Source organism: Oryx dammah, unplaced genomic scaffold, assembly GCF_014754425.2.
Source record: "Oryx dammah isolate SB20612 unplaced genomic scaffold, SCBI_Odam_1.1 HiC_scaffold_8, whole genome shotgun sequence".
NCBI classification, from domain to species: Eukaryota; Metazoa; Chordata; class Mammalia; order Artiodactyla; family Bovidae; genus Oryx; species Oryx dammah.
In genome coordinates this window covers 120164-144031 of record NW_024070192.1, presented here as the reverse complement: position 1 = coordinate 144031, position 23868 = coordinate 120164, and the positions used below count along the sequence as shown (strand labels likewise).

Here is a 23868-nt window from a genome sequence, read left to right as displayed (position 1 = left end):
TAGCGAAAAAACTTTGGAAGAAAGAAATGTAGGTTAGCCCACAGAACTAGTGGGACTGACGACGGGCTCGAAGGCTACCAAAATAGTGCAGCTCTAAAGACGCACTGGTCTACAGACGGAGAGGAGGAAGCACGCAGAGAAGCAGTCACGTGAGAGCTGGAAAGATAAGACATCAGGGGTTTCTACACCTGGCAGACCTCTGACTGCTCTCAGGAGAGCGAGAGTAGAGAACAGAGATTACAGGATGGGTAAATAAGAATGCCAGAATCGGGCTGATTGCTTCCACTCAAGAATGTTGGCAATAAAAAGAAAAACAGGGAAGGGATAGGTGGAGTCAGTGAGGGCAGGGAGAAATGACGTGGACTTTGTGTTGTAAGGTGTATTTTGCTTTGTTCTGTTTTTAGGACCAGAAGAGATGAATGTGAGGGGAAATGGTGAAAGTCACGTCTAGGCCTGGCCCACAGAAACTTCCCCCGTGATCCTCTTTGCTCATGCTTCCCTGTCTGCCAGCTCCTGTCAACACCGAGGGTGACCTTGGAAATCACTTATGAAAGATAACCAGAGCCTCTGTCAGAGATGGAGCAGGGGCCCCTCCCATGGCTGGATTGACACAAGTGATGAAAAAAATAACCCATTTTGTACAGCCACTGAGATTTTAAAGAAAGGTGGAGTGAGCTGAGCCTGGGTGGGGGCCAAGAGGATAAGCCAGCGAGACAGTGAAAAGAAGGCGCAGGCATAGGGCATCACTGCAGCCAATCTGGAGACAAGCAGAAGGGCCACATTTAATTACAAGCAACGATGTGTAAAGAGAGTTAAGCAGAAAAATATTTACACAATGACTAATTTTATAGCATCTTCTATAATACATCCTCCATTTTTTCTTAAATTACAAAAATGTGTTTCATATTCAAAAATCATTTTAAATTAACTCTTTGAACCACTTTTAAAAAGGCCCTGGATTTCCTATCCAACTTCTACTCAGAAATATTTCTAAATTGCGTGGCATCAATCGATCAAATTATATCTGTTGAGAAAAGCAAAAGAACTCGTTCAGACTCTGAGGGAAAGTGAAGAGAGCAGATGAGAAATTTCAAAGGCTTTATTCTAAGCGTCCCTGCACTCTCTTTTCTCAACTGAGAACATGTCTCTGAAGGATATATGGAAATTTTCTTACAAACATGCTTGAGTTACTTGATACAGACATTCAGTTTAATACTAACATAGCCTCCTGAACGAGGTGTCGCTTTTTGTACCTGTTGGGACTCCAAGGTATGGTCGGAGCCATGGTGATGTCTGGAAACAAAACCCCGTTGTCCTTGACCCTGTCCAGCGCATAATGCATTTCACAGAGGGGTAATCGATTTAATTGAAACTGAAGTTCAACCTGAAATACAAAAAAAAAAAAAGGTTCTTTAAAAAGCGTTAGGGTAAACACCGATATTTTTCAGTTTGCTAGAATGCTCTTTGGAGATAACCTTTTACAGGAGCCAAGTTTAGAGATGCCTTTAAAGTGTCATCATAGTATAATCATAATTATTTATGTGTAATATTTGCTTTATTTAGTACCAGGCACTGTTATATTCACTTCACATAGCACCAATGATGTGTACACTATGATTAACCTCATTTGTCAACTAAAGAAACTGAGGCACTTAATGACTTAATCATTAAATAAAGGTTAGCTGATTCTACCATTCCTATGAAGAAAGTATTTGGTAAAATTAGTAGAACATCTCTGAAATACCATCTCTCAAGGATTAAAACCAACCCTATGAAACTGTATTGATTTACTATGAATGAATAATATTCACCAAATGCTATATTTAGATATTAAAAAAAGCAGCTTTCCACTTAAATATGGCAGACAGACTGAGCAGAGTTCACCTAAAAATCCATAAAGACACAAAGGACAAGAGCAGATACAACTTCAGATAAGCACGGCCCCAGGACCTGGCTCAGTTTCTTTTTAAACTGCTTTTCTATTGGGGATTTAAAACAGAAATCAGAAAGCTTGACCATGTATAAAAATGGAACATTTTAGATTTTACTTAAAGAGAATCGACTTTTCTCTGAAAGTCACCAAAGGTCTGATTCTCCACCCACCAGAATTAACACTCCAAGTCAACTGCACTTCTCGCTGCAGCAGAGAAAGGGAGATCAAACCAGAAGAAGAGCATCAGCTAACAAGGAGACCAACCACAGCAAAGTCGCCACTCTTCGAAACATACCTGTGTGTCGTGATCAGGCCGAAGATTAAGTTCTTCACAGCATTCCCTGGATATCCTTAAAAATATATATTCTTTTGTTTTTTCTTCAATAGTAGCTTCATAAACCTTCTCTTTGGTTCCCTGGGTCTGTACTAATTTCTCTTTAGGGACTGGTAATAAATAAACAGCATTGACTTTGGTCATCACCAGCCGTCCAGCCAAAGTATCTTCAGAAAGTGTTTCAGTAAGCTTAAAGCGACCAAAAAGTTGTCCATTCTGAGCATACTTTGCACCTCCAGAAACTCCAGTGAGCATGAAGCTTGCTAGAATCTGCAACTGCACTTTAAGATTGAATCTAAATCAGAAGTAGAAAAATGAGTTTAAATTTTTTACATTCAAACATTTTTACATTCAAAACATTAAAACTAAATAAAAGAATAAAACAAAATAAAAATAAACAGAAAAATTAAAACTTAATTATCCATTACACTTTGCTGAGCTACAAATTATATACTATCTTTCTGTCTTTAATCCAAGCTGGAAGCAGCAAAACTTTAAGTGAGTGAATAAACTCTGAATGTTTAAAAAAATGCATGCTTAGTTGTATTGAAGAATACACACGTTTTTAAGTCTGAGCATTTAAAGTGAAGTTAAGAATGATTTTTTTTAATAAAATGAAATGTCACGTACTATTTAATGTGAAAGCCTGTTTGAATACACCAGTAACACAATCAAGACTTTAACACCGCCTAAGCCAGAATGAAATGTATGTGCTGAAACTTCAACAGACTTTGATTAAGCTGATGCTGTCTAAGTAGTTTTTACCAAAAGAGTCTGACCATAAAATTTCACTTCCAGTACTGTTAATGAATAACATCCAGAATACATTTCTGCTCACACCTACACCGAGGCAGATCTCACGCCCAAATTACAGCAGGAGGAGTTCAGGGCTACCTTATCCCCCATTCCCACTCCACGGGCACAGGTGAGCATGAACGAGAACATGTGTGTGCAAGACGCACACAGAGGCAAGATTAACCCACAGGCAAGAAAGACGAAGGGAAAGAAAGATTTAAATTAACGAACAGCTCTTCTCCTTTGCCATTCTGAAATGACGCTGTTTGAGAGAGGAAAAAGTGGTAACAATAGGAACATTTCATTTTTCTTAATAAGGTTTAAAAACTTCCAAGAAAAAATTTACTTGTTTTATAATCTATACACTCATTTGTGGAAAGGCTACTTTTTAGTGGTGGTATGGAACTGTTTCCTGTTCAGGTCTTCTTTTGGATACATGATGTCCAGAATGTCATAAATTCTTAAAGAAAAAGAAAGAAATATCCTTTTCCAAAACATTATACATTTCACTTTACGAAAACATCTGTATTGTTTATAATATTAGGAAATCAATTCTAATTAAAATATATTAAAATTCTGAATTTCCATTTATATACTTTATAGTTAGAAAACTGTAGTTAGAGAAGTATTTAAACAGCAATAAAAAATATTTAAGAAAAGTAAAACAGCTATTTATGCATGTAGTAAGTCATAGTATTTATAAGCTCCATTATAAGTTATTTAAAAATACACTTACAATATACTCAAACCTACAAAAAATAATTAAAATGTTTTATTATAAATATAAATTTAATATTTAGTAACATGGCTTTCTTGAGGATCAGATGAATTCTAGGAGTACTTGCTGAGTGTGTATATCATATACACGTAATACATGGAATTCCTGAAAGCCATATTCTATTTCTCTCATTCTCTATGCACCATTCCACTAGATCCAAACTAGAAAAGTAGGATATAATTTAAAGAAATAGACTGCATGTTATCTAGATACATTTGATTCTTTGAAGACTGGAATGTGCACTAAAGATTCATAAAAAATAAGCCATAAAATGAAAGCGAAACAAAAGTGTACTACCTTGCCCAGTTTACATATAATCTCTGTTCACTTTCCTTAAAAAAACAAAAAAAGAAAAAAAAAACCCAGAACACAAGCTTTATAAAAGAATAGGAACCCTTAGGTTATTCATGTTTTTTCATATAAAGTTAAATTTTTACTTTGCTTTTATCATCCTTATAACTGAGATGTGTGATCATTAGAACTTTCTCAGAGAAGAGACTCCTTACAGCCCATTCTTCACTCACAAATGACCTCTATGTTGCCAAAGTTGATGAACAGATTTCTGACTTTGTTTTTCATGATTACTACTTTGCAACCACTTTCCATTTCTTTTAAACTCCTTCTCCCACTGGCTTCTGTCCAGTTGCCATCTCCAGAGTTCCCTTCCTGCCCTTCCGCCTGATCCTTGGTCTCCCAACTAGGCACCACCCACCCTGCCCTCTTTTTGTGTTGGCTGAGGTCACCCTCTCACCAACCAAGGTCATCCTCTCCAAGATGTCTCAGCTCAGGGCTGTAAACCCAACTGCCAAATACACACCCTGGATTACGTGCTCTGCAAACTCGGTGCAAACAGAAGAGACTGTACCCAACCTCTCTGCACGCTCCCATACACCAACCCTCCCGGGTGTCACACAGCCCAGATAAGGGCACTGTTTACCTAGCTGCTGCTGCTGCAAAGTTGCTTCAGTCATGTCCAACTACGTGCGACCCCACAGACGGCAGCCCACCAGGCTCCCCTGTCCCTGGGATTCTCCAGGCAAGAACACTGGAGTGGGTTGCTATTTCCTTCTCCAATGCATGAAAGTGAAAAGTGAAAGTGAAGTTGCTCAGTCGTGTCCGACTCCTAGTGACCCCATGGACTGCAGCCCACCAGGCTCCTCAGTCCACGGGATTCTCCAGACAAGAGCACCAGAGTGGGGTGCCACTGCCCTCTCCGTTTACCTAGGGGTCCCAGTCGAAAGTTGTCTTTGACTCTGTCTCTATCACCAACCTTCATTCCCCACCACATAATCACCAGGCCCTGTTATTTCCTGTTCTTCCTAATCATCTGCATCTCAGCATTTCTAACCCGGATGACTGTAACAAACTCCTTCCATAACTCTGGCTTCAAATCTATTCTCTAAACCACCACTGGAGAATCTCTGTAAAATGCAAGTCTGATGATACACAGCTCTGCAGGTAAAGTTTAAACAGGTTTCTATCTCACCAACCCCACTCCACCACATAGCACCCTCCATTAAAATTATGATGACCTACTTGCAGTTTCCCCCAAAACTCTATGCTCTAATTCTCATATCCTGCTTCTTCAAACTAAGTACCTTTGTCCTATTTTGCCACCTGACAATTCTGCTTTTCAAAATTCAGCTTAAATGCCAGCTAGTCCAGAAAGCAGACTTGAGAGGCCATTCAAGCTTTGGCGGGGGTGGGGGGGTGGGGGGGTGGGGGGGGTGGGGGGGGGGGGGTGGGGACAAGGAAACATAACTTGTTTGCATTAGAATCAGCAAAGACCATCCTAGAACCTGACACTTTGAATACTCAGTAATTTTATTCACTGAATTAATTGTACATGTTTGTAATAATCTGACTTTTTCCAAGGCACCATATTCCCATTTCAACTACTTTTTATTATTCTCTAACAAATTCTTACAACCCTATGATATTTTCTCAACTAACGTGGGTAATATTTAAAGTCTTACTGTTACACCTATTTTACAATCTGCCATCCCAAAACACTTGGTCACAACTTAGGCATGAAAAATTAATCTCACAGTTTTAAAGCAGTAAGAGGATTCTTTTATGACACTCAATTGTGCCCTGCAACAAAACTCTTAAGGCAGAGGGACTGGAAAATAAAAGTACTAAGCTTCGACCACAAAAGATTCACTGTTATGTTCAAGAAGCAAACATCAGAGACCTTCTCAAAGTAACAGTTACCAATATTTAATTTTTCTAAAAGGTTAATAGGCTGAAACTAAAAAGACATTAGTAAGTTTTAAGTATTTTAAATAATATGCATTTTTGAGATTTAATAACTCAAATACCTAGAGTATACATCCCAATTAGCAAAGATTTTTCCACTGTTACACGCCACACTTTGAAATCAACTTGAAAGCTTACAGAATTTCTAACATTTTTGGAAGTGGCACAAGAGTAGCCCATGGAAGCAAAGTAACCCAGAATATTCACCGGAAGGACTGATGGTGAAGCTGAAGTTCCAATACTGTGGCCACCTGATAAGAAGAGCCGACTCATGAGAAAAGACCCTAAGGCTGGGAAAGACTGAAGGTAAAGGGAGAAGGGGGTGACAGAGGATGAGATGGATGGGTGGGATCACTGACTCAACGGACATGCGTGTAAGCAAACTCTAGGAGACAGTGAAGGACAGGGAAGCCTGGTGTGCTGGGGTAGCAAAGAGTCAGACACAACTTAGCGACTACACAAGAAGATAAATGATATATGGTTCCATCAGTGTTAAAAATAGTTAAACCTCTTGAAAAAGTTACTCAGTCGTGTCTGACTCTTTGCGACCCCATGGACTATACAGTCCAGGGAATTCTCCAGGCCAGAATACTGGAATGTATAGCTGTTCCCTTCTCCAAGGGGTCTTCCCAACTCAGGGACTGAATCCAGGGCTCCTGCATTTCAGGCGGATTATTTACTGTCTAAACCACCAGAGAAGCCCTCTTGAGTGTAACTTTAAAAAAACTTCAAAGCTATAGTGAATTTCCTTTTGTGCAATTGCTGACTAAATAAATAACAACAAAAGTCAACCAAGGTCATATGTCAAAAAACACCTGGGTCTCCTGAGGCCAAGCTAGGTTGAACCAGAAGAGGCCTGAGCCACTGTGACGTGACGCCCCAACAAGCAACCATGCGGCAGGCCTGCTCTGCCAGCTGCCAGCGTCCCCAGCACCGCGACCCAGCAGGCCATGGCACACTCTGACGCGCATGCACACAGCAGCTTCAGCCAAAGCCAATTTCTTTTGAAAATGTTTATCTTAGAATGAAACTGATTTCACTTCAAGGTGGAATCATTATTGAATGCAGAGCAATATGTAGCTGAGGACAAGAGACATTGAAAAAAAAATCTTGAAAGAACTCAGAAGCATATTTTAAAACTTAAATGAAATGCAGCATTATCCTTATCAACTCCAAACACCTCACACTAAAACTTAACATAAAAAGAAATCTTAATATCTGGACTTATTTGAAAAAAGCCTCTTAAAAAATTGAAAAAAAAAAAAAATATATATATATACCTTTCAAATTCAGCCTCAAGTCAAAATACATTTTGTCTAATCTTGAGAGGCTTCATTCAATCTATTTTCAAAAAGGGAATTCTAAGGCAATCACGTAAAAGCATAGGCATAGCTCGTTTTATTGCACTTTATGGTCCTTTGCAGGTATTGCTTTTGTTTAGTTTTTTTATTTTTTAACAAATTGAACGTCTACGGCACCCCTAAGTCAAGCAAGGCTATAGGCACCATTTTTTCCAGCAACTGTTTATAACATGTCTCTGTGTAACATTTTGGTAGCTGTCACAGTATTTCAAGCTTTTCCACTATAACTACACGTGTGGTGGTGATCTTTGATGTTACTACTTTAATTGTTTTGGGATGCCACGAAATGCACCCATTCAAGACAACAAACAGTCGACAAATGCGTGTGTTCTGATCGCTCCACACCTGGCCATTCCCCCATCTCTCTTGCTCTCCTCAGGCCCCCTACTCCCTGACACACAACAATAATGAAATTAGGCCAATTAATAACCCTATAATCAGCCTCAAGTGAAAGGAAGAGTCACATTTCTCACCTTAAATCAAAAGCTAGAAATGATTCATAAGCTTAATGAAGAAAGCCTGTTGAAGCTAAGACAGGCCAAAAGTTAGGCCTTTTGCACCAGTTAGCCAAAGTTGTGAAAGTAGAGGAAAAGTTCTTGAAGGAAATTAGAAATTGTATTTCAGTGAACACACAAATGGTAAGAATGAAAAACAGCTTTATTGCTGATATGTAGAAAATTTTAATTGTTTGGATACGTGATACCAGCCACAACACTCCCTTCAACCAAAGCCTCATCCAGAATAAGCCCTGACAATTCTATACAGGCTGAGAGAGGGAGTCCCATGGACAGCAAGGAGATCCAGCCAGTCCGTCCTAAAGGAAATGAGTCCTGAATATTCATTGGAAGGACTGATGCTGAAGCTGAAACTCCAATACTTTGGCCACCTGATGTGAAGAACTGACTCATTTGAAAAGACCCTGATGCTGGGAAAGATTGCAGGCAGGAAGAGAAGGGGATGACAGAGGATGAGATGGTTGGATGGCATCACCGACTCAACGGACATGAGTTTGAGTAAACTCCAGGAGTTGGTGATGGACAGGGAGGCCTGGCGTGCTGCAGTCCGTGGGGTCGCAAAGAGTTGGGCACGACTGAGTAAATGAACTGAACTGAATTGAGAGAGGGAGGAAGCCACAGAAGAAAAACTGGAAGCTAGCAGACTTTGGTTCATGAGATTTAAGAAAGAAACCGTCTCAATAACGTAAAAGTACAAGGTGAAGCAGCAAACGCTGATATGAAGGCTGTAACAAGTCACCCAGAAGATGGAGCACCCAGAAGATGGAGCTCAGATAATTCATGAAGGTGGCTGCGCTAACCAGCAGACTCTCAGTGTAGACGAAACAGCCTTCTATCAGAAGACGACTCTACCTGGGACTTTAGAGTCAGAGAGAAGTCAATGCCTGGCTTCAAAGAACAGGCTGAAGCTCATTATGGGCTAAAGCATTTGATGGCTTTAAGCTGAAGCCAGTGTTCACTTATCATCCCCAAAACCCTAAGGCCTTAAGAATTATGCTAAATCTGCTCCATCCATGCTCTATAAATGGGACAGCAGAGCCTGAATGACGGCACATCTGCTTATAATAGTTTACTACCTATTTTAAGCCCACTGTTGAGATCTGCTCAGCAAACAGGATTCCTTTCAAAATACTACTGCTCGCTGACAATGCACCTGGTCACCCAAGAGGTCTGATGGAGATGAGCAACACGACTAATGCTGATCCGCTCTGCCAACACAGATCCGCTCTGAAGCTCGTGGATCACGGAGTACTTTCGGCTTCCAAGTCTCATTATTTAAGAAATGCATTTTGGGAGGTTAAGGCTACCATAGACAGTGATTCCTCGGACAGATCTCAGCAAAATAAACTGGAAACCTTCTGTCAAGGATTCACCATCCTGGATGCCATTAAGAACATTCATGATTCATGGGAAGAGGTCAACATATCAAAATTGATCACAGTCTTGTTGGAATGGTGACTCGGAGGGGTTCAAGACTTCAGCGGAGGAAGGAGCGGCAGCTGTGGCAGCGACAGCAAGGAAAGCAGAAGTGGGGCTTGAAGACGTGACTGAACGGCTGCAACTGTGACAGGACTTTAATAGCTGGGAGTGGCTTTTTACGGACGAGCAAAGAAAGTGGTTTAAGATGGAATCTACACCTGGTGAAGAGGCTGTGGAGACTGTTAAAATGACAACAGAGGATTTAGAACGTGAGATAAACTCAGTTGATAAAGCAGTGGCAGGGTTTGAGAGGACTAACTCCAATTTTTAAAGTTCTAACTGTGGATAAAACGCTGTCAAGAAGCACTGCAGGCTCCAGAGAAATGGCTCATGAAAGGAAGAGCTGATTGATGCAACACACTTCACTGCTGCCTATTAAGGAACTGCCACAGCCGCCCTGACCTTCAGCAACTGCCACAGCCGCCCCAGCGTTCAGCAACCACCACCCTCATCAGCCAGCAGCCATCAACACTTGACGCAAGGTGCCCCAGCAGCAAAAAGACGACGACCTGCCAGATGACGGTCAGCAGCTTTTAGCGATAAAGGGTTTTTACTTAGGATACGTATATTTTTTCAGACATAATGCTATTTCACTTAACAGCCTACAGAACAGTGTAGGCTCACCACACTTAACTCTTATGTGCCCTGGGAAACCAACGAACTCCCGTGACTTGCGCTACTGCGATCTGCCCTTTCCCGCGGAGGCCTGGACTGCAGCTGCACCGTCTCTGAGGTGCTCCTACAGTCCAACCCTTGTAATTAAAGTGTAAGAGACCAGTGTGAGTTCCCTCAATACGACTCTCATGATTACTTTTCACAATATGTGGTCTCTTTCAGCTTTTTTACATTTTTCAAAACATAATCTTTGAGTGCTTGCTCCACCACTGAGAGGAAGCTCCCGAAGAGCAAGGACCATGCGTGCACTCATACTCCCAGAACACGCAGAGTCACGTGGAGCGGAAAGCGGCACTGAACACGAGACGCCACGGCGAGCTCAGGGCATGCCTGGACGGCGAGCTCAGTGCTTGCCTGGACGGCGAGCTCAGTGCTTGCCTGGAGAGGCTCACGCACCAGTGCTGAAGAACAGCTACTGAGTAACAGCCAGTTCACTACCTGACTTCACTAAGGCACCCCTCCTTAGTTTAAATATGAACAATACCATCCAAAGGGGAGATTTTTGAAAAGAAAGAAAGAGAAGTGTTTCTAAAGTAACTTACTTGCTGACTTCCTTATACTGGGCTATCTCCTCAATATAAAGAAGGTCATGCAACCGTGACTGATAGTTGGTCTTGGTCAATGATTTGTCTAAAACGGACTGGGTAAACAGCTGGTCAGCAGAGAGAGGAATTTGGTATCTGATAAGAAGGCTCTTCTCCAAATCAGTAGTTTCGTTAGGTTCAAAATCTACAATAGTCTTAGAAGAAGAGTCCCAGCGTTTAGCTGCAGTTACTAGCTGTTGCTTTGCATGCATCAGGTACTCAAGATCTGAATGGAAACAAAAGACACATTCATAAAGGAACACAACATTACAATTCTCAAGTGATACATTATGCATTTTGGTACTAGAATTTTGTATGCTAGAGCTAAAGTTCTAAAAAATGAAACAGTACAAAACCCCATTTGACAGAGTATTTTCCCCACATCAGAAATCTTTTTTTTGGTCTAGATTAACAAAACAACATAAATAGGAATACATGTAAAAAATATTCTTCTCTACCTCAGGCTAGGACACACCAGAAATAGTTATTAACATTTTAAAAATACAGAGCAGAATTTAGAATTTAACTCTTCAGTCAGAAATTTGATCTGCAAAAAGAAAGTACGGTAAATCTTTCATAAGACAAATCTTTATTAGGTGATAATGACTTTTCTCCTCCTGCCAGCAATACCTGCCCCATTAGAGAAAAAGATCAGAAAACTGTGAGAGGTTGGATCTTGTGTGGTAAAGCACAGCGAAACTCTGAAAATCAACCGACAACAAACGGAAGCCTTCCGTGTCTTTTTCCCACATTAAACTGCACACTAAAGCATGGTACAATGTACTATTCAAATGCCATCTCAGATAAATCCAGTTTAGCCTCAGTTAAACTGCATGGCGAGTAGGGCACAATGTCAAAATGAACGGCTGTTCGAGGCTGCCAGCTCTAGGGAGAATGCGGCACAGGGCAAACACGTCGCAACGTGAACTTGGAGCCTGAGAGGCTCCCTGCGTGTGCGCGTCTCAGCCTTCTGCTGGGTGGAACACAGACACCTTCAGGGTGAAACCTGACCAGGTTTTATATAATATACTCGAAAAGATGGTCTTGCAACTTACTAAAATTTCAGGAAGAAATAATAACAAGTTTAAACAGAGGTTAGTCTCCAAAGTACAAAGTTAACCTGTGCTATCTAAGAAATGACAGCAGATTGTATAATTGTCTTGTCTTGCTTAGTGAGAGCTTTTACTATATTAAAATGCTATATATAAATTATAAACATGTAAGAATAATCATCCTCCAAGAGAAATTTCTCAATATTAGAAAATAGTTCATCCTAGTTATCTTTAAAGATTGAAATGGAAAAGTCCTAATTTCTAGTCTTTGTTCCTTGAAAAGGAACCAAGTTTTCTTACTCACCAAACAACTATATCAACACTACTGTAACCATCAAGATACAAAGATGGTTTTCTCATCGAAATTTTGCATTTTAAAAACTCTGGAAGAGACAGTGATGGTCAGTTTTTGCGATAGCCTCAAAAGCAAAAGTTTCATAAAAATAAGCATTTTCATCCTAAATCACACTAATATTGGGCCTTTCCTACTCATTCATTAGAGCACAGCTATAAAAGATATTTAAATTATACAAATGCCAACATTCCTAAAACAAGACTATACCATGTCACTAAAGATCAGATACTATTAACAAAATAGCAAGAACGTACTTACTTTTCTTTCTTAATTCAAAAGTAGAAATACAAATGGTACAGTGACAACCCAAATAACCAGCCCTTAAAAAAAAAAGAAAAACTAAACTCTGCTTAGTACTGAACAATTTAATATATAATAAAAGGATGTGTATTCTTTGGGCATAGGGAAATTATACTTCTTAAATTTATTTTAAATAAGGAATGGATTCACACTATGCCTACATCAATATTATATTCCCATTCTTTAAAAAGTCACTAGTTACTCTTCCCATTTAAGTAACTGGAATAAAAACAAAACTAAAATGGTACAACTTTCCTCTAAAAAAAACTTTTTGTATTACCTATTTAATATATAAAGCAAATTATACAGAAAATCATTCCACCCTGGGCTAAAAGTATTCAGGCATTTTGGTAAAAGTGCCATGAGCAATAGTATTTGTTTTTCTCATTTTATCTACTTAGTGCCATGATTTTATGAAATTTTTAAAATGAGTATCTTCAGCAGGAAGCACAAGAATTTCAAAACATATCCAAAACAATGTTAACTTTTATTCCCTCTTTTTACTAACTGTAAATACAATACAGAAGAGAGGAGAGCTAGGGGAGCAGAAAGAACAATCTTGAGAAAATCCTTGCGTGCCGGCATCAGATGAAGTCTACAGACTATGGATCTCGGCCATTAGCTCAGGTGTCCAGCGTGAGCCGGGCCAGCGACTACCAAGGAATCTCCTGCAAGAACCACTTCTGTTTCCCTAGTCATGTTGGTCTTGACACAAAATTCTGCCTCCAGTCCTCTCAGCAGTAAAAAGCTTCTTTAAATTAAACTTGTTTAATTTCCATTTAACAACCTTTAAAGGTCATTAGGTCCTAAAAGCTCCTCTTCAAACAGAGGAGGAAGCTGAGGCTCCCCCGGGGATGCTGGACACAACCACTCTTGGGGCTCGTTTCATCCCACGTGCACACACACGCACACCTGCCCACGTCTAACCCAGATGTGTGCACCACCCAGGGCGGCCCGAACCAGTTCATTCTCGATAATTAAGTACTTTTCTTCAATCTAGATCAGGCTAAAAAAAAAAAAAAAAAAAGAAATTCTGGGAAGATGAAATGTGAACAGGTTAGAATCAATATTTATAAAATCACTTAGGAAGAGTTTAATGCTGCCTTATTAACCAACTTCTATAATAATAACTGAAATCCTGACAAATTATAAACCTATGGAACTTGTTACCCTGAGATATGATGGGTAGAAGCTACATAAGTATTTTAAGAGAAATTCATAAGAAAACCTTAAAGATAGTTAGAACATACCTAATTTCCTGAAGATAACATAAGGGAAGAACTGCTACAATCAAAAATAGAATTCAAGGCTAGAGTCAACCAGCAGGACACAAGACTTGCTAGCCAACTTCCCTCACCCCTCTGATTACTGTGAACAGCAAATGCTCTCATTTCAGCCGTATAGTTACTATTCTAATAAAGTACCCAAAGGGTTGGTCTGTTTTCTCTTGAAGTACGTAGTACAGTAGACTTGCAAAATTATCAAAATTAACAAAACTTGGACAGTGGGTAAGATAAGAAGTAAGGAGGAAAAACCCCAGTGTTCTTTGCACTCAGCACAAGGGGTGAAGAGGTATGCCATAAATGCATGTTAAACGTGGAATTTATTAAAAACAGGGTTATTATCTAGTTCTTAAAGAGAATGAGATAAAACGATTCCTAATTCCAAAACTGGACATAACATTCTTCCTTAGAAAACATTTGGGTCTGTGGCTTTAATAAAACAAAATCCCAAAGGAAACCCACACTAGGATTTCAGCTCCTTTTCAACATCATTCCTTTCACTAAGACAGCTATACAGAGGCAAGGTGAACATCTCTTAGCTTATCCGTGTTGTCTGTTCTCTTAATGAGGCTAATGAAAAGTTGAGAGCAGAGTAACAACACAGGAGTACCTCACACTTTTTACACGCTTCTACTCAGTTATATTTAGTATTCATTGACAAACTATTTTAAAGTCTATTTTCTATTAATTTTCTTATAATTTTAAAATTTAAAATCTATTTTTAATTATTTTTAATAATTTAAAATTTAAAAATCTATTTTCTATTAAATTTCCTATAATTTTCTATTATATATTTATATATGTATAATTATGTGTGTGTGTGTGTGTGTATATATAAACATGTCCTTAATTTACCGACAACTTTGACAGCTGGAGATAAGTTTTAAGACGTACTAACTTTTAATGCTAATGTTAACATATATTGTTAGCCCGAAAGTAATGAATAATATCAAGTTTTCAAATTTAAATGTAAGAATTAATTTTCAACATACAGCTTCCAGATATTCAAAGCAGAATTCCAAATCAATTTTGTCAAGCAAAAATCTTCCATTACTCAAAGTTGAGGTATAAAGTGTATAAAACAGTTTGTGTTCTAAGCAAAGTCACTAACTTTCTTTTTCTGTAAATGTCCTTTTCCACAAATTTGTGAGAAGCACATCTTTAACCCCCCACCCCCCGCAAATTTTTTTAATTCATATGGGGCTTCCCTGGTGACTCAGCAGTAAAGAATCCACCTGCAACGCAGATGTGGGTTCAGTCCCTGAGTCAGGAAGATCTCCTGGAGAAGGAAATGGCCACCCACTCCAGTATTCACGCCTGGGAAATCCCCCAGACAGAGGAGCCTGGGGGGCTACAGTCCACAGGATCTCAAAGAGTCGGACACGACTTCGTGACTAAACCACCACCAAATCCAACCAAGAGCCAAAGAAACGCAGACCACCACGCCCTTCCCTCACCAGCTGGGTCCTGGCATAAAGTGTAAGTTGAGGCAGTAATAGACAGTTTACACAGTAATTCAGCATCTCCACGGGTGCCTACATGTTGAAACCAGGACCTCTTCCCAAGAGTACGAAGCAGATCCTAGTAAAGGCGCCTTGGTCTCCTTTATACTAGTGAAATCAACTTGTGAAAGCTAGTATTTAAGACTTTTCATTCAGAGGTGATGTACTAATACGAACAAAGTTAACTGGACTGTCGGTAGAACGTGGAAATAGACACTGTAGGTGTATTCACAATTACTAGTAAAATTATATTCTACCCAAATTAATACTGAAAGGTTTTACCGTGCTGAATAAACTCAACCAATGAAGTTGGCAAACGAAAAAGAGACCTGATCACCTACTCATACCAGTCTGGGGAACCTCAAAGCAAGCTTTGCCTGATGACTGTATAAAGTGACCAGGGTATAACGCAAACATTCTAATTCCATCACACAGTAAATGAGTCAAAGCACTTGGGATCTTTTTCCCCTCCTATTCCCTCCCTATCCATGGAATATTTAGGGGCCAATACATATCTTTTAATGATGTTATAGTGCCTTTTAATACATAGTATCAGGGGGAAAAAGTCTAAATATTACCTTCTGTAGAAGCTGCATCAATCATTACTCTTTGCATGAGTACTGGTTCCAATCCAAAGTCGAAAACTATGGTTTGGCGAAAAGTTCCAAATATTTCTGTGTTAAACGCTATCCCGACTTTATACACGTAATGATCTAATCCATTTGGGGCCATCTTCCCTCCTATCCATTCTTGACAGTTTTCTGGGACTTCTTGTGATACCTGGGTAGTACTATCTCCGGCAGATATTGCAATGATACTAAAATGAGGACGATGAGCGTCATAAAGCAACGCTACACGACACAGCATTCTTGCAGGCTACAAGGAAGTTAAAATAATTCGTTGAGTACAAGGGGTTGAACAATCCAGTTGTAATTGGGCTCTTCAGTGAAAATATTTCTATAAGGGACTTTTACTTTCCCATGCTTCTAAGATACTATATTAAAAATACAAATTGTACTCATAAGCCATTTAAGGAAAAAAAATCAAAATGGTTAAAAAAAATCATTTGTTAAAATGATATATTTATGATGTCAATTATATCTCAATAAGGTTGCCATTTCCAAAAACGATATATTCACACTACATTTCTAGCCTCCCTGCTTTCTGTGATACATTCACCTTTCACTGTGGCAAACACTTTCACCCTCTACCACCATCACCTCCAATTTTCCATCCCTCGGCCCCAAGTAAAAAATCTTCACAGGAGAGTAGTCACTTCTGAAAGCACTCGATTGGGTTCATGGCTGAAGCCAGATGTTCCCAGATTTTTCATCCCAAGAAGCAGATGGTACAGTGGAGGAAACATTACAAAAAGTACACAAACCTTTTCCACTGCACACATTAACAGAAATTGTTTACTTTGCTTCATTCTTAAACTTTAAACATTATAATTCAAGATAGGAAGCACTGCAGAAAATGCCTCAAATGAAAAATCCGTTATCACAGAATTTGTGATTTCACAAAATCAAAAATAAAAACAAGCTGTTTCAACAGTTTAGAACTGCCAGATTAAAGAGTTCAACTTTTAAATAGTTAACTATAAGCCATGAACCCCATTCTACATTTCAAGTTTGGAAGACAACATGTCAAATATGTCAAATATATCTTCACCAAATAAATAAATAATTAAGCAAGTATCTCAGTACTTACAAAGATTTTATCCCCCAAATCTCTCTCTCTATATATATATATAACCTTGATGACCAAAATACAGAAATACACTTTATTATAACAGAGAACCTACATAATTTTCAATGCTCTTTCAATATACAGATTTAAAGGTCCAATAAAACTCTAAGAAAATGGAAAGCAATTCACATTGTTTAATTATCACAAAACTCATACCTTACAGGTGAGAGCGAAGGTCCAGGTCTGGTGGGACTTTTTGGTGTTGACAGTGACGGACAGACCGGGGTCATGCTCCACCTTCACTCCTTCCACACACTCACTGAGCTGAAAACAGAGAGCAGGTCCCGTTATGCTCTCATTCCTAAGAACACAGACGCTTTGGCATGGTAAATAAATGTCAACGGTAAAGATGCTGATGGAATTGTTTACAAAGCAAGATACTGTACACATTAACTCTCAGTTATCTTTATAAGCACAAAACACAATAGAGCTAAACTAAGAGACATAAGAAAACTAACAACAGCAGCAACAAAACGGCAGTAAAAACTCCCTGAATGAAGACCAGTTAGTGCAGTTCCTGCAAGTCTCCAGACACACGGCTTAGCTCCGCTCTTTATTTTAGTAAATGGGTCTACTTTTGCTACCAAAACACTTTATCAAGAATCGAGTGTTTCATAGAGGACAGGGATATAAACCAGAACACAGCATGAAATAAAGTCAAAATTCAAACAAGGAAACTGTTTAAAACAAACAAACAAAAAAAATGGTTTATTTTCCTCACCACTTTCTCAGGAGATAATGAATTCATCCACTTTTCTATCAAGGTTTCCATGTAACTGCCTGAGAGCTGTTTATTCTCATTTTGCTGTTTCAATTTTATCAACCGTGAAGCATATCTTTTCTGCCATTCTGCTAGCTCTTCCTGGGAATGTGCTGAAGTACACTGCGCGCCATACCTACAGATTCCTCGCTCTAAAAATCTAAGTAGAATAGGAAAGACTGTTTATCATATACTTTGTTGGACCATTTAAAAGATAAACTTCCAGCATTTGCCCTCCGTCTCTTCAATAACAAAAACAAAACTTCATCTCCTGAAAGGGTTTGTTTATCACAGAGGAGGAAGAAGAGGTTAGAGAACATTCACAACAGTTAATAAAGCAGCAACCCCTCTCCCCCCGGCAACATGCACTGACCTCTTTCTCTGGAATAAGGGGTGACAAAGCAGAACATATTCAGAACCATCCCCACCCACAAAAAGGGGCGTTGAAAAGGTAGTTTCCTTCGTGATAAAACAACTCTCTTAGACAATTCCTCCTAGAGCAGTTTCTCTAAAGCAACAATGACATCAAGTGGACTAGTTTGTCAAGCACAGGTATGCCCTGCTTCCCAAACTAAAAGGATCTACGGAAAATTTTCCACATCCTAGGAAGTCTGTTCTGAAAAAAAAATATACTCTGTCACTGAATTAACATTTCGAAGCTTCTAAGTTTCACCTTCAAATGTAAGCCCTTCACTCCTCTCTATGCTGCTATTACCTATGTTTCATTGAAAATACTAGACTACAGTAATTTGCTTTAAGTTTTAAATAAATTAAGAAGAAAAGTTTTATATAAAAATCTTAATTATTTCCATAGATTAAGTTCTTCAATGGGTAAATTCACAAATGTTCATTTTAAAGGATACATAGTTAATGATATCTCAACATTTATGACTCAGAAAATTCAACTGACAATTCGATGGTCAAAACAGATAAAAATTCAAGACTTATCAGTAACTTTAAGTCTTAAATACTCTATGAAATAAGAGATCCAGCCAGTTTTTAAACAACTGAAACATTACAAAATTAATGAAAGATCTTCTGAGAGAAAAAAATGAAAATCAAGTTTAAATAGCAAATGTGTTAAAAAGGATGCTATGTTTTGGATAATTTTTCAATTGGGAAAATATGGACAATAAGAAATACAAAATGAACCATCAAGTGGCTCATCCTACTTGAAAAGATAAGTGTGTTTAAAGCTTTTTTTTGATGATATACAAAGTATTTGAACTTAAACTATGCTATTAAGTTCTCATATGTGTCATGTAAGACATTTACAATCATGCTTTTTTTTTCTCTTTAGTATATCTTAATGAGCCAAATATTTGTTTTCCTATTGCTTTAAATTATTTCCCTAAAAATGGAAGGCTTGATACTCTATCTGGACTACAAAATTTCTTATATGTCCTTTGCATCAGATTGCGTCCTACCTCTCCACCACCAGAATCTTCAAATTTACCTCTCAGTTTCTTTATTTTTTACTGTAAAATCAAAACTTCATATCAAATTTCCTTCATTATCAAAAGCAATCTGGAGTAATTACAACTTGTATCTAAAAAACCACTAGGTACTACTAGTTCTTATAAAAAGAACCTTCTGATGTGACTTTAATAATTCTTTCTACCTTAACATATAATCACTAAATTTTGAAAGGTTAGCCCTTCAAATATAAACTACTCATAAATTCTATATAAGATTATGTGAAGGTAATAGATTTTCTTTTTTCTTAGAAAAGTTATCAAAATAATTCAACATGTATCTATTTTATGCTCTATTTCAGTTTATATAAGGTAACTTCAGTTTAAATCATAATTTAGGTTAGGTAAATTTCACATAAACAAGAGACCAGTAATTACATCATATTATTCCAACTGGTATGACAAAAGTCTTAACAATTTCCATTTAGATCATTGTTCTTTATAAGTAAAAGAAGGATCATCAATATGGTTTTGATTTTTTTAATTTAATGATAATGACCATTATGGCTTCTGTTTCAAACTGAAAATAAACCATTTTACTCAATCATTATACTTCTTCCTTCACTTCCTTTATCTTCTTTAAATTTGAATTATTTTCAAAAAGTGAAGGAAAATTAACTATCCTTTGAATAAAGATATGTCATTGGTTTAAAAAAAAAATTCACGTTACCTTTTACACAAAGTATATTCCTCGCTGCTTGTGATTCCCCTAGGTGGTGGGCGGAAATGCCAACCATTACAAGATCCTAGAGAGTAATCAGGATATAGTCTTATCATTTGAGGCTTGCTGATAATTCTGATATTTAATGTGTAAGAAATACTATTAATGCTCCAAACACATCATCTCAGAGGATGTGAAATGAACATGACATGCTTGTCTCTACCAAAAACAGTAACTCACCAATCAAACGGATTAAATCAGTTAGCCACACGAACCTTAGAAATCACTGAAGGAGCAGTTGCACAACCGCTATAGCAAGTCAACGACCCTTACTCTATCCCAGCAACTGGTGGACATACTCCAAGGGCAGTCTCTCCCCTGGCACCTAAAGGGCGATGTGTTGGCCTGCTTGCCACGTCTTAGGTATGAGTTACATCTCTATTAGGAACTACTTCCAGAATCAGAAAATTATGGTCTCCTGGGAAGAGGAAATTTTGTAAAACAAATTCCAGCCCTGTATATGGAATAAGTTCCACATTACCATCCATGTTCCTTAGGAGGTGTCTGACACATGTCGTTGCATAAAGTAATCCTTTTTTAACAATTAAAGTTCATAAAGGTGAATTCTGAGATAGGAGCTAAAAATAAGATGTGTTTACTTCTGAATACAGTGAATTTTGATGCATTCAGATAAAAGGTTCCAAATAATCCAAGGGAAACAAAGCGTCCAGGAAAAAAGGCTGGAGCCATCCAGGCTCAACAGCAGCGAAGCCTCCAGGGCCTTGAGGCCGTTTCCCGCCTCCTCCCAAGTCACTGTGCCCAGCCCACACCTCCTGACAAAATCCACTGAGCTAGACTGAGCTTAAAGCTATGAGTCATCCCTTTACTGTATGTGTGACTGGAAATTACTGGACCTTAACAAACATCAGTTTCAAAACCTATCAAAAAGACGGAGAAGGGCTCTAAGAACTCAGTACTTGTTTTGTGAAAGCCAATGAACGGCAGATGTCACTGAGCAAACACTCTGTGAGTGTTGGTCTCTCTCCACCTTCCTCTGGGAAGAGAAGAGCTCACAGACCTTAATACTGGCAGGACAATTTCCAAAAGGTAATAACTGCAACAGCATGTAATAGAGCGTGAGAAAGGAGAAAAGATCTCCCTCCATAGATCGTTAAGAATGAGGTTTAAATTTAAAACTACATATATGGTGGGAAAGAGATGAAACAGATGACTTCTGCAATTACCGCCCACCTCCATTCCTCTATTATTCTATGAATAGGGGCTAGGGAAAAAATTGCTTTCATCCACACTTCTTAAATGAAATTTTTATACTCTTTTCTATGCTTCCACTAACCTGCACTATAACACAGAAATTTCCTCCCATTAAACAAGAAGCAATGCCCAAATTAATTACAGCTACAGAAGTTGCACAGCTTAGTACTTACCCTCCTCTAAGTCTTCCACATGGTATCCAGAGAGGACGTTACTAGTTGCTGTCTGCAATTTTTCAAATGAAAGAAATTTTTATATAAGAAATAGCTAGCTGATTTGAATTAAACTTGGAAAATTTCAACAGTTTAAAAAGCTTGAGATGGAATATTTAGAAACTTAATAAACATTAATATTACAAGTGGTATTTTTTGCTCTTTGCTCTATGGTTCCACATTTAAATATGAAAAAGAATTGTGTGGCCCTCATTAAGGAAATTGATAAAAACTCCCTACATAAAAATTACCTGTGGGCAAAAGCAGTCTCAGTCCCCAGCCCTGAGCCCCAGGGAGCAGCACCCTCCCCTGCTGTGTGTATAGCTCTCTGTTCTAAAATCTGGAGCAGGGCCAGTTGGGGTGGCATCACTCCCACCCCCACCCCACCTCCATCGAGTGCATAACCACCGCTCACTGCCTGGGATCAGCCGTTCTCCCACAGCAGAGGCCGTGGCTGAGGACCCACTCACTCTGAGTTCCTCTAATGCAGACAAGTCCTCCACCTGCCCCTTTGGCTTTTACTTTACTCTAAGTAAGCTCCACATCCCCAACTTCAACTGAGTGCCAGCTAAAGCATTTTCACTTAACGGACTCTATAGCATTTTACCTGCTGGGTCCCTGTCAGCCACATACAGACCCACTGTTAACAGCCTACACCCTCAGAGGATCTGGCACATAATGAATGCCCAGTAAATCTGGATGGATAGATGGATGGGTGGATGGATGGATGGATGGGTGGATGGATGGATGGATGGATGGATGGGTAGATGGATGGGTGGATGGATGGATGGATGGATGGGTGGATGGATGGATGGATGGATGGGTGGATGGGTAGATGGGTGGGTGGGTGGGTGGCTGGCTGGCTGGCTGGCTGGCTGGGTAACTACCCAAGCACTTCAAACTGCAGTTTGTCTAAAATAAAATCCATCAACTTCCATTTCAAACCTCATCATGCTTCAGTGCTTCTTGTCTCAGGTTAATGGATTCATCTTCCCCAAAAAGAGCCAGACTGAAATCCTGAAAGGCATCTTGAACCCTCCCTTTTCTGTTCTGCTCTGAGTAGTCTCCAAATCTTGCCCAGCGAGGCCCAGAATGTCCCTCGTGTCTCTCTCATACTCGACCCCACTGCCACTGCCCTGTAAGCGCCTCATTCTACTCGTTTCAACTGCCTCAAAGCCAACCGACTGCCAACTTAGTAGCAAGTCACTTTTGGGTCTGCCCTCAGCTGCCTCCATCCTTTAACCGCAGTTCTCACACTCTAGCCTCCCTGGTTTCCATCTCCCCTCTCCCTGCTTGTTCTTCCGGTATAGCACTTACTGACCACAGGTAGCCCTGTGGGTACATTAGCTATGCACAGCTTGGGTTGGCCCTACAGATTGTTTTCCAAGGCTCTCTGAGCTTTCCAAAACCCACAGACCCGTGAACAGCACAGCACTCAGTAAATGCTGAACTGAATCACAAGGAGGAAACAGTACCCAAGACGAAATTTGGAATGCTTTTTATCATAGAAAGAATGTCGTAAATGCTAACTGGATATACCTGAAGCAATATCACCCTAATTTACATGTCACTGATTAAATTGGACCTTTTGAGGTTGGGCTGGAACTAAACCAGGAAAAAGCTTTCTGACTCTCAAACTACTTATTAAATAGTTTTTGAAGACAACTCAATTTTTTTCATAAAACAAGGACCAAGTTTAAGACTATGTAGAAGCTAGCAAATAAATCAGAACGTAATTATTCACATTATTGCCGGGAGCCAGCAGGAGAGACCCCACCCATGACAAGGTCATGCGGAGAGGCCTGATGGGCAAGGCGAGTCAGGCTTCCGGGGCTCCCCCTGGGTTTTCCTGACCATCTACCCGCCAAAAACCAGAGTCTGCCTGCTTTATTACTGTGCTTTCCACTCTTCTAACATTCTCTGGAAAAAAGTCAACTCAGGGCTTCAGTCTCCTGCATATGAAAGGAATGTTTCAGCTCAAACCCCTTTGATGGCTCTCTAACTTGCCTGACAGGTTCCCCGGATTTTTACAATTTGTGAATTGCTTACAGCCCCCCAACCTCGAGAGGCACAAAGCTTAAACATCTTAAAGATATAGAGCCTTTTAGAGTTAAGAATTAGTTTGGTGAAGAGTTTGTTGAGTTAATGTTTGCCGCCAGGCCTCCATATCCTTTATCTTTTAGGCAGCTGGGAGGATATTAATCAATGTAATCGGGATGCAGAAATAGGAATATAGTAGTTTTGATGTTAGCAACACTAGACTTTTGAGTTAATTACTTTTCTCTTTGTTATAAATCACTGTACTTCTTTCATTGTTATAAATTGTTGTGTCCTTGCTATGTAAGAATGTAACTTTATTTAGTGCTTTCTGAGAGTGGCACCAGACTTTGGGAAGAACAACACTATTACCCTTATCAGAAAAGGGCCATAAAATGTTAATTGGCCTTCTGGCCAGATGATGATGTAAACCACCTAAGACTTATGTATACAACTAGGTATGCAGAGAGAAAGCCTGGTCTCGATAAGAGTCAGGG

At 39.2% G+C, this 23868-nt stretch overlaps 1 protein-coding gene across 3 annotated transcripts in view; it reads right to left on the bottom strand.

The window, feature by feature from the left end:
• HELZ (helicase with zinc finger) overlaps nt 1-23868 on the bottom strand; it is a 149428-nt gene that overhangs the window by 80333 nt on the left and 45227 nt on the right. For all 3 annotated transcript variants that reach the window (XM_040244371.1, XM_040244372.1, XM_040244373.1), the window contains 8 exons: nt 21296-21347; nt 19860-19935; nt 17676-17874; nt 17111-17218; nt 15784-16081; nt 10672-10939; nt 2229-2562; nt 1254-1384 (listed from right to left, as the gene is read on the bottom strand). In XM_040244371.1, coding sequence (XP_040100305.1) covers nt 1254-1384; nt 2229-2562; nt 10672-10939; nt 15784-16081; nt 17111-17218; nt 17676-17874; nt 19860-19935; nt 21296-21347 — 1466 coding nt within the window. The remainder of the gene's footprint in view (nt 1-1253; nt 1385-2228; nt 2563-10671; nt 10940-15783; nt 16082-17110; nt 17219-17675; nt 17875-19859; nt 19936-21295; nt 21348-23868) is intronic.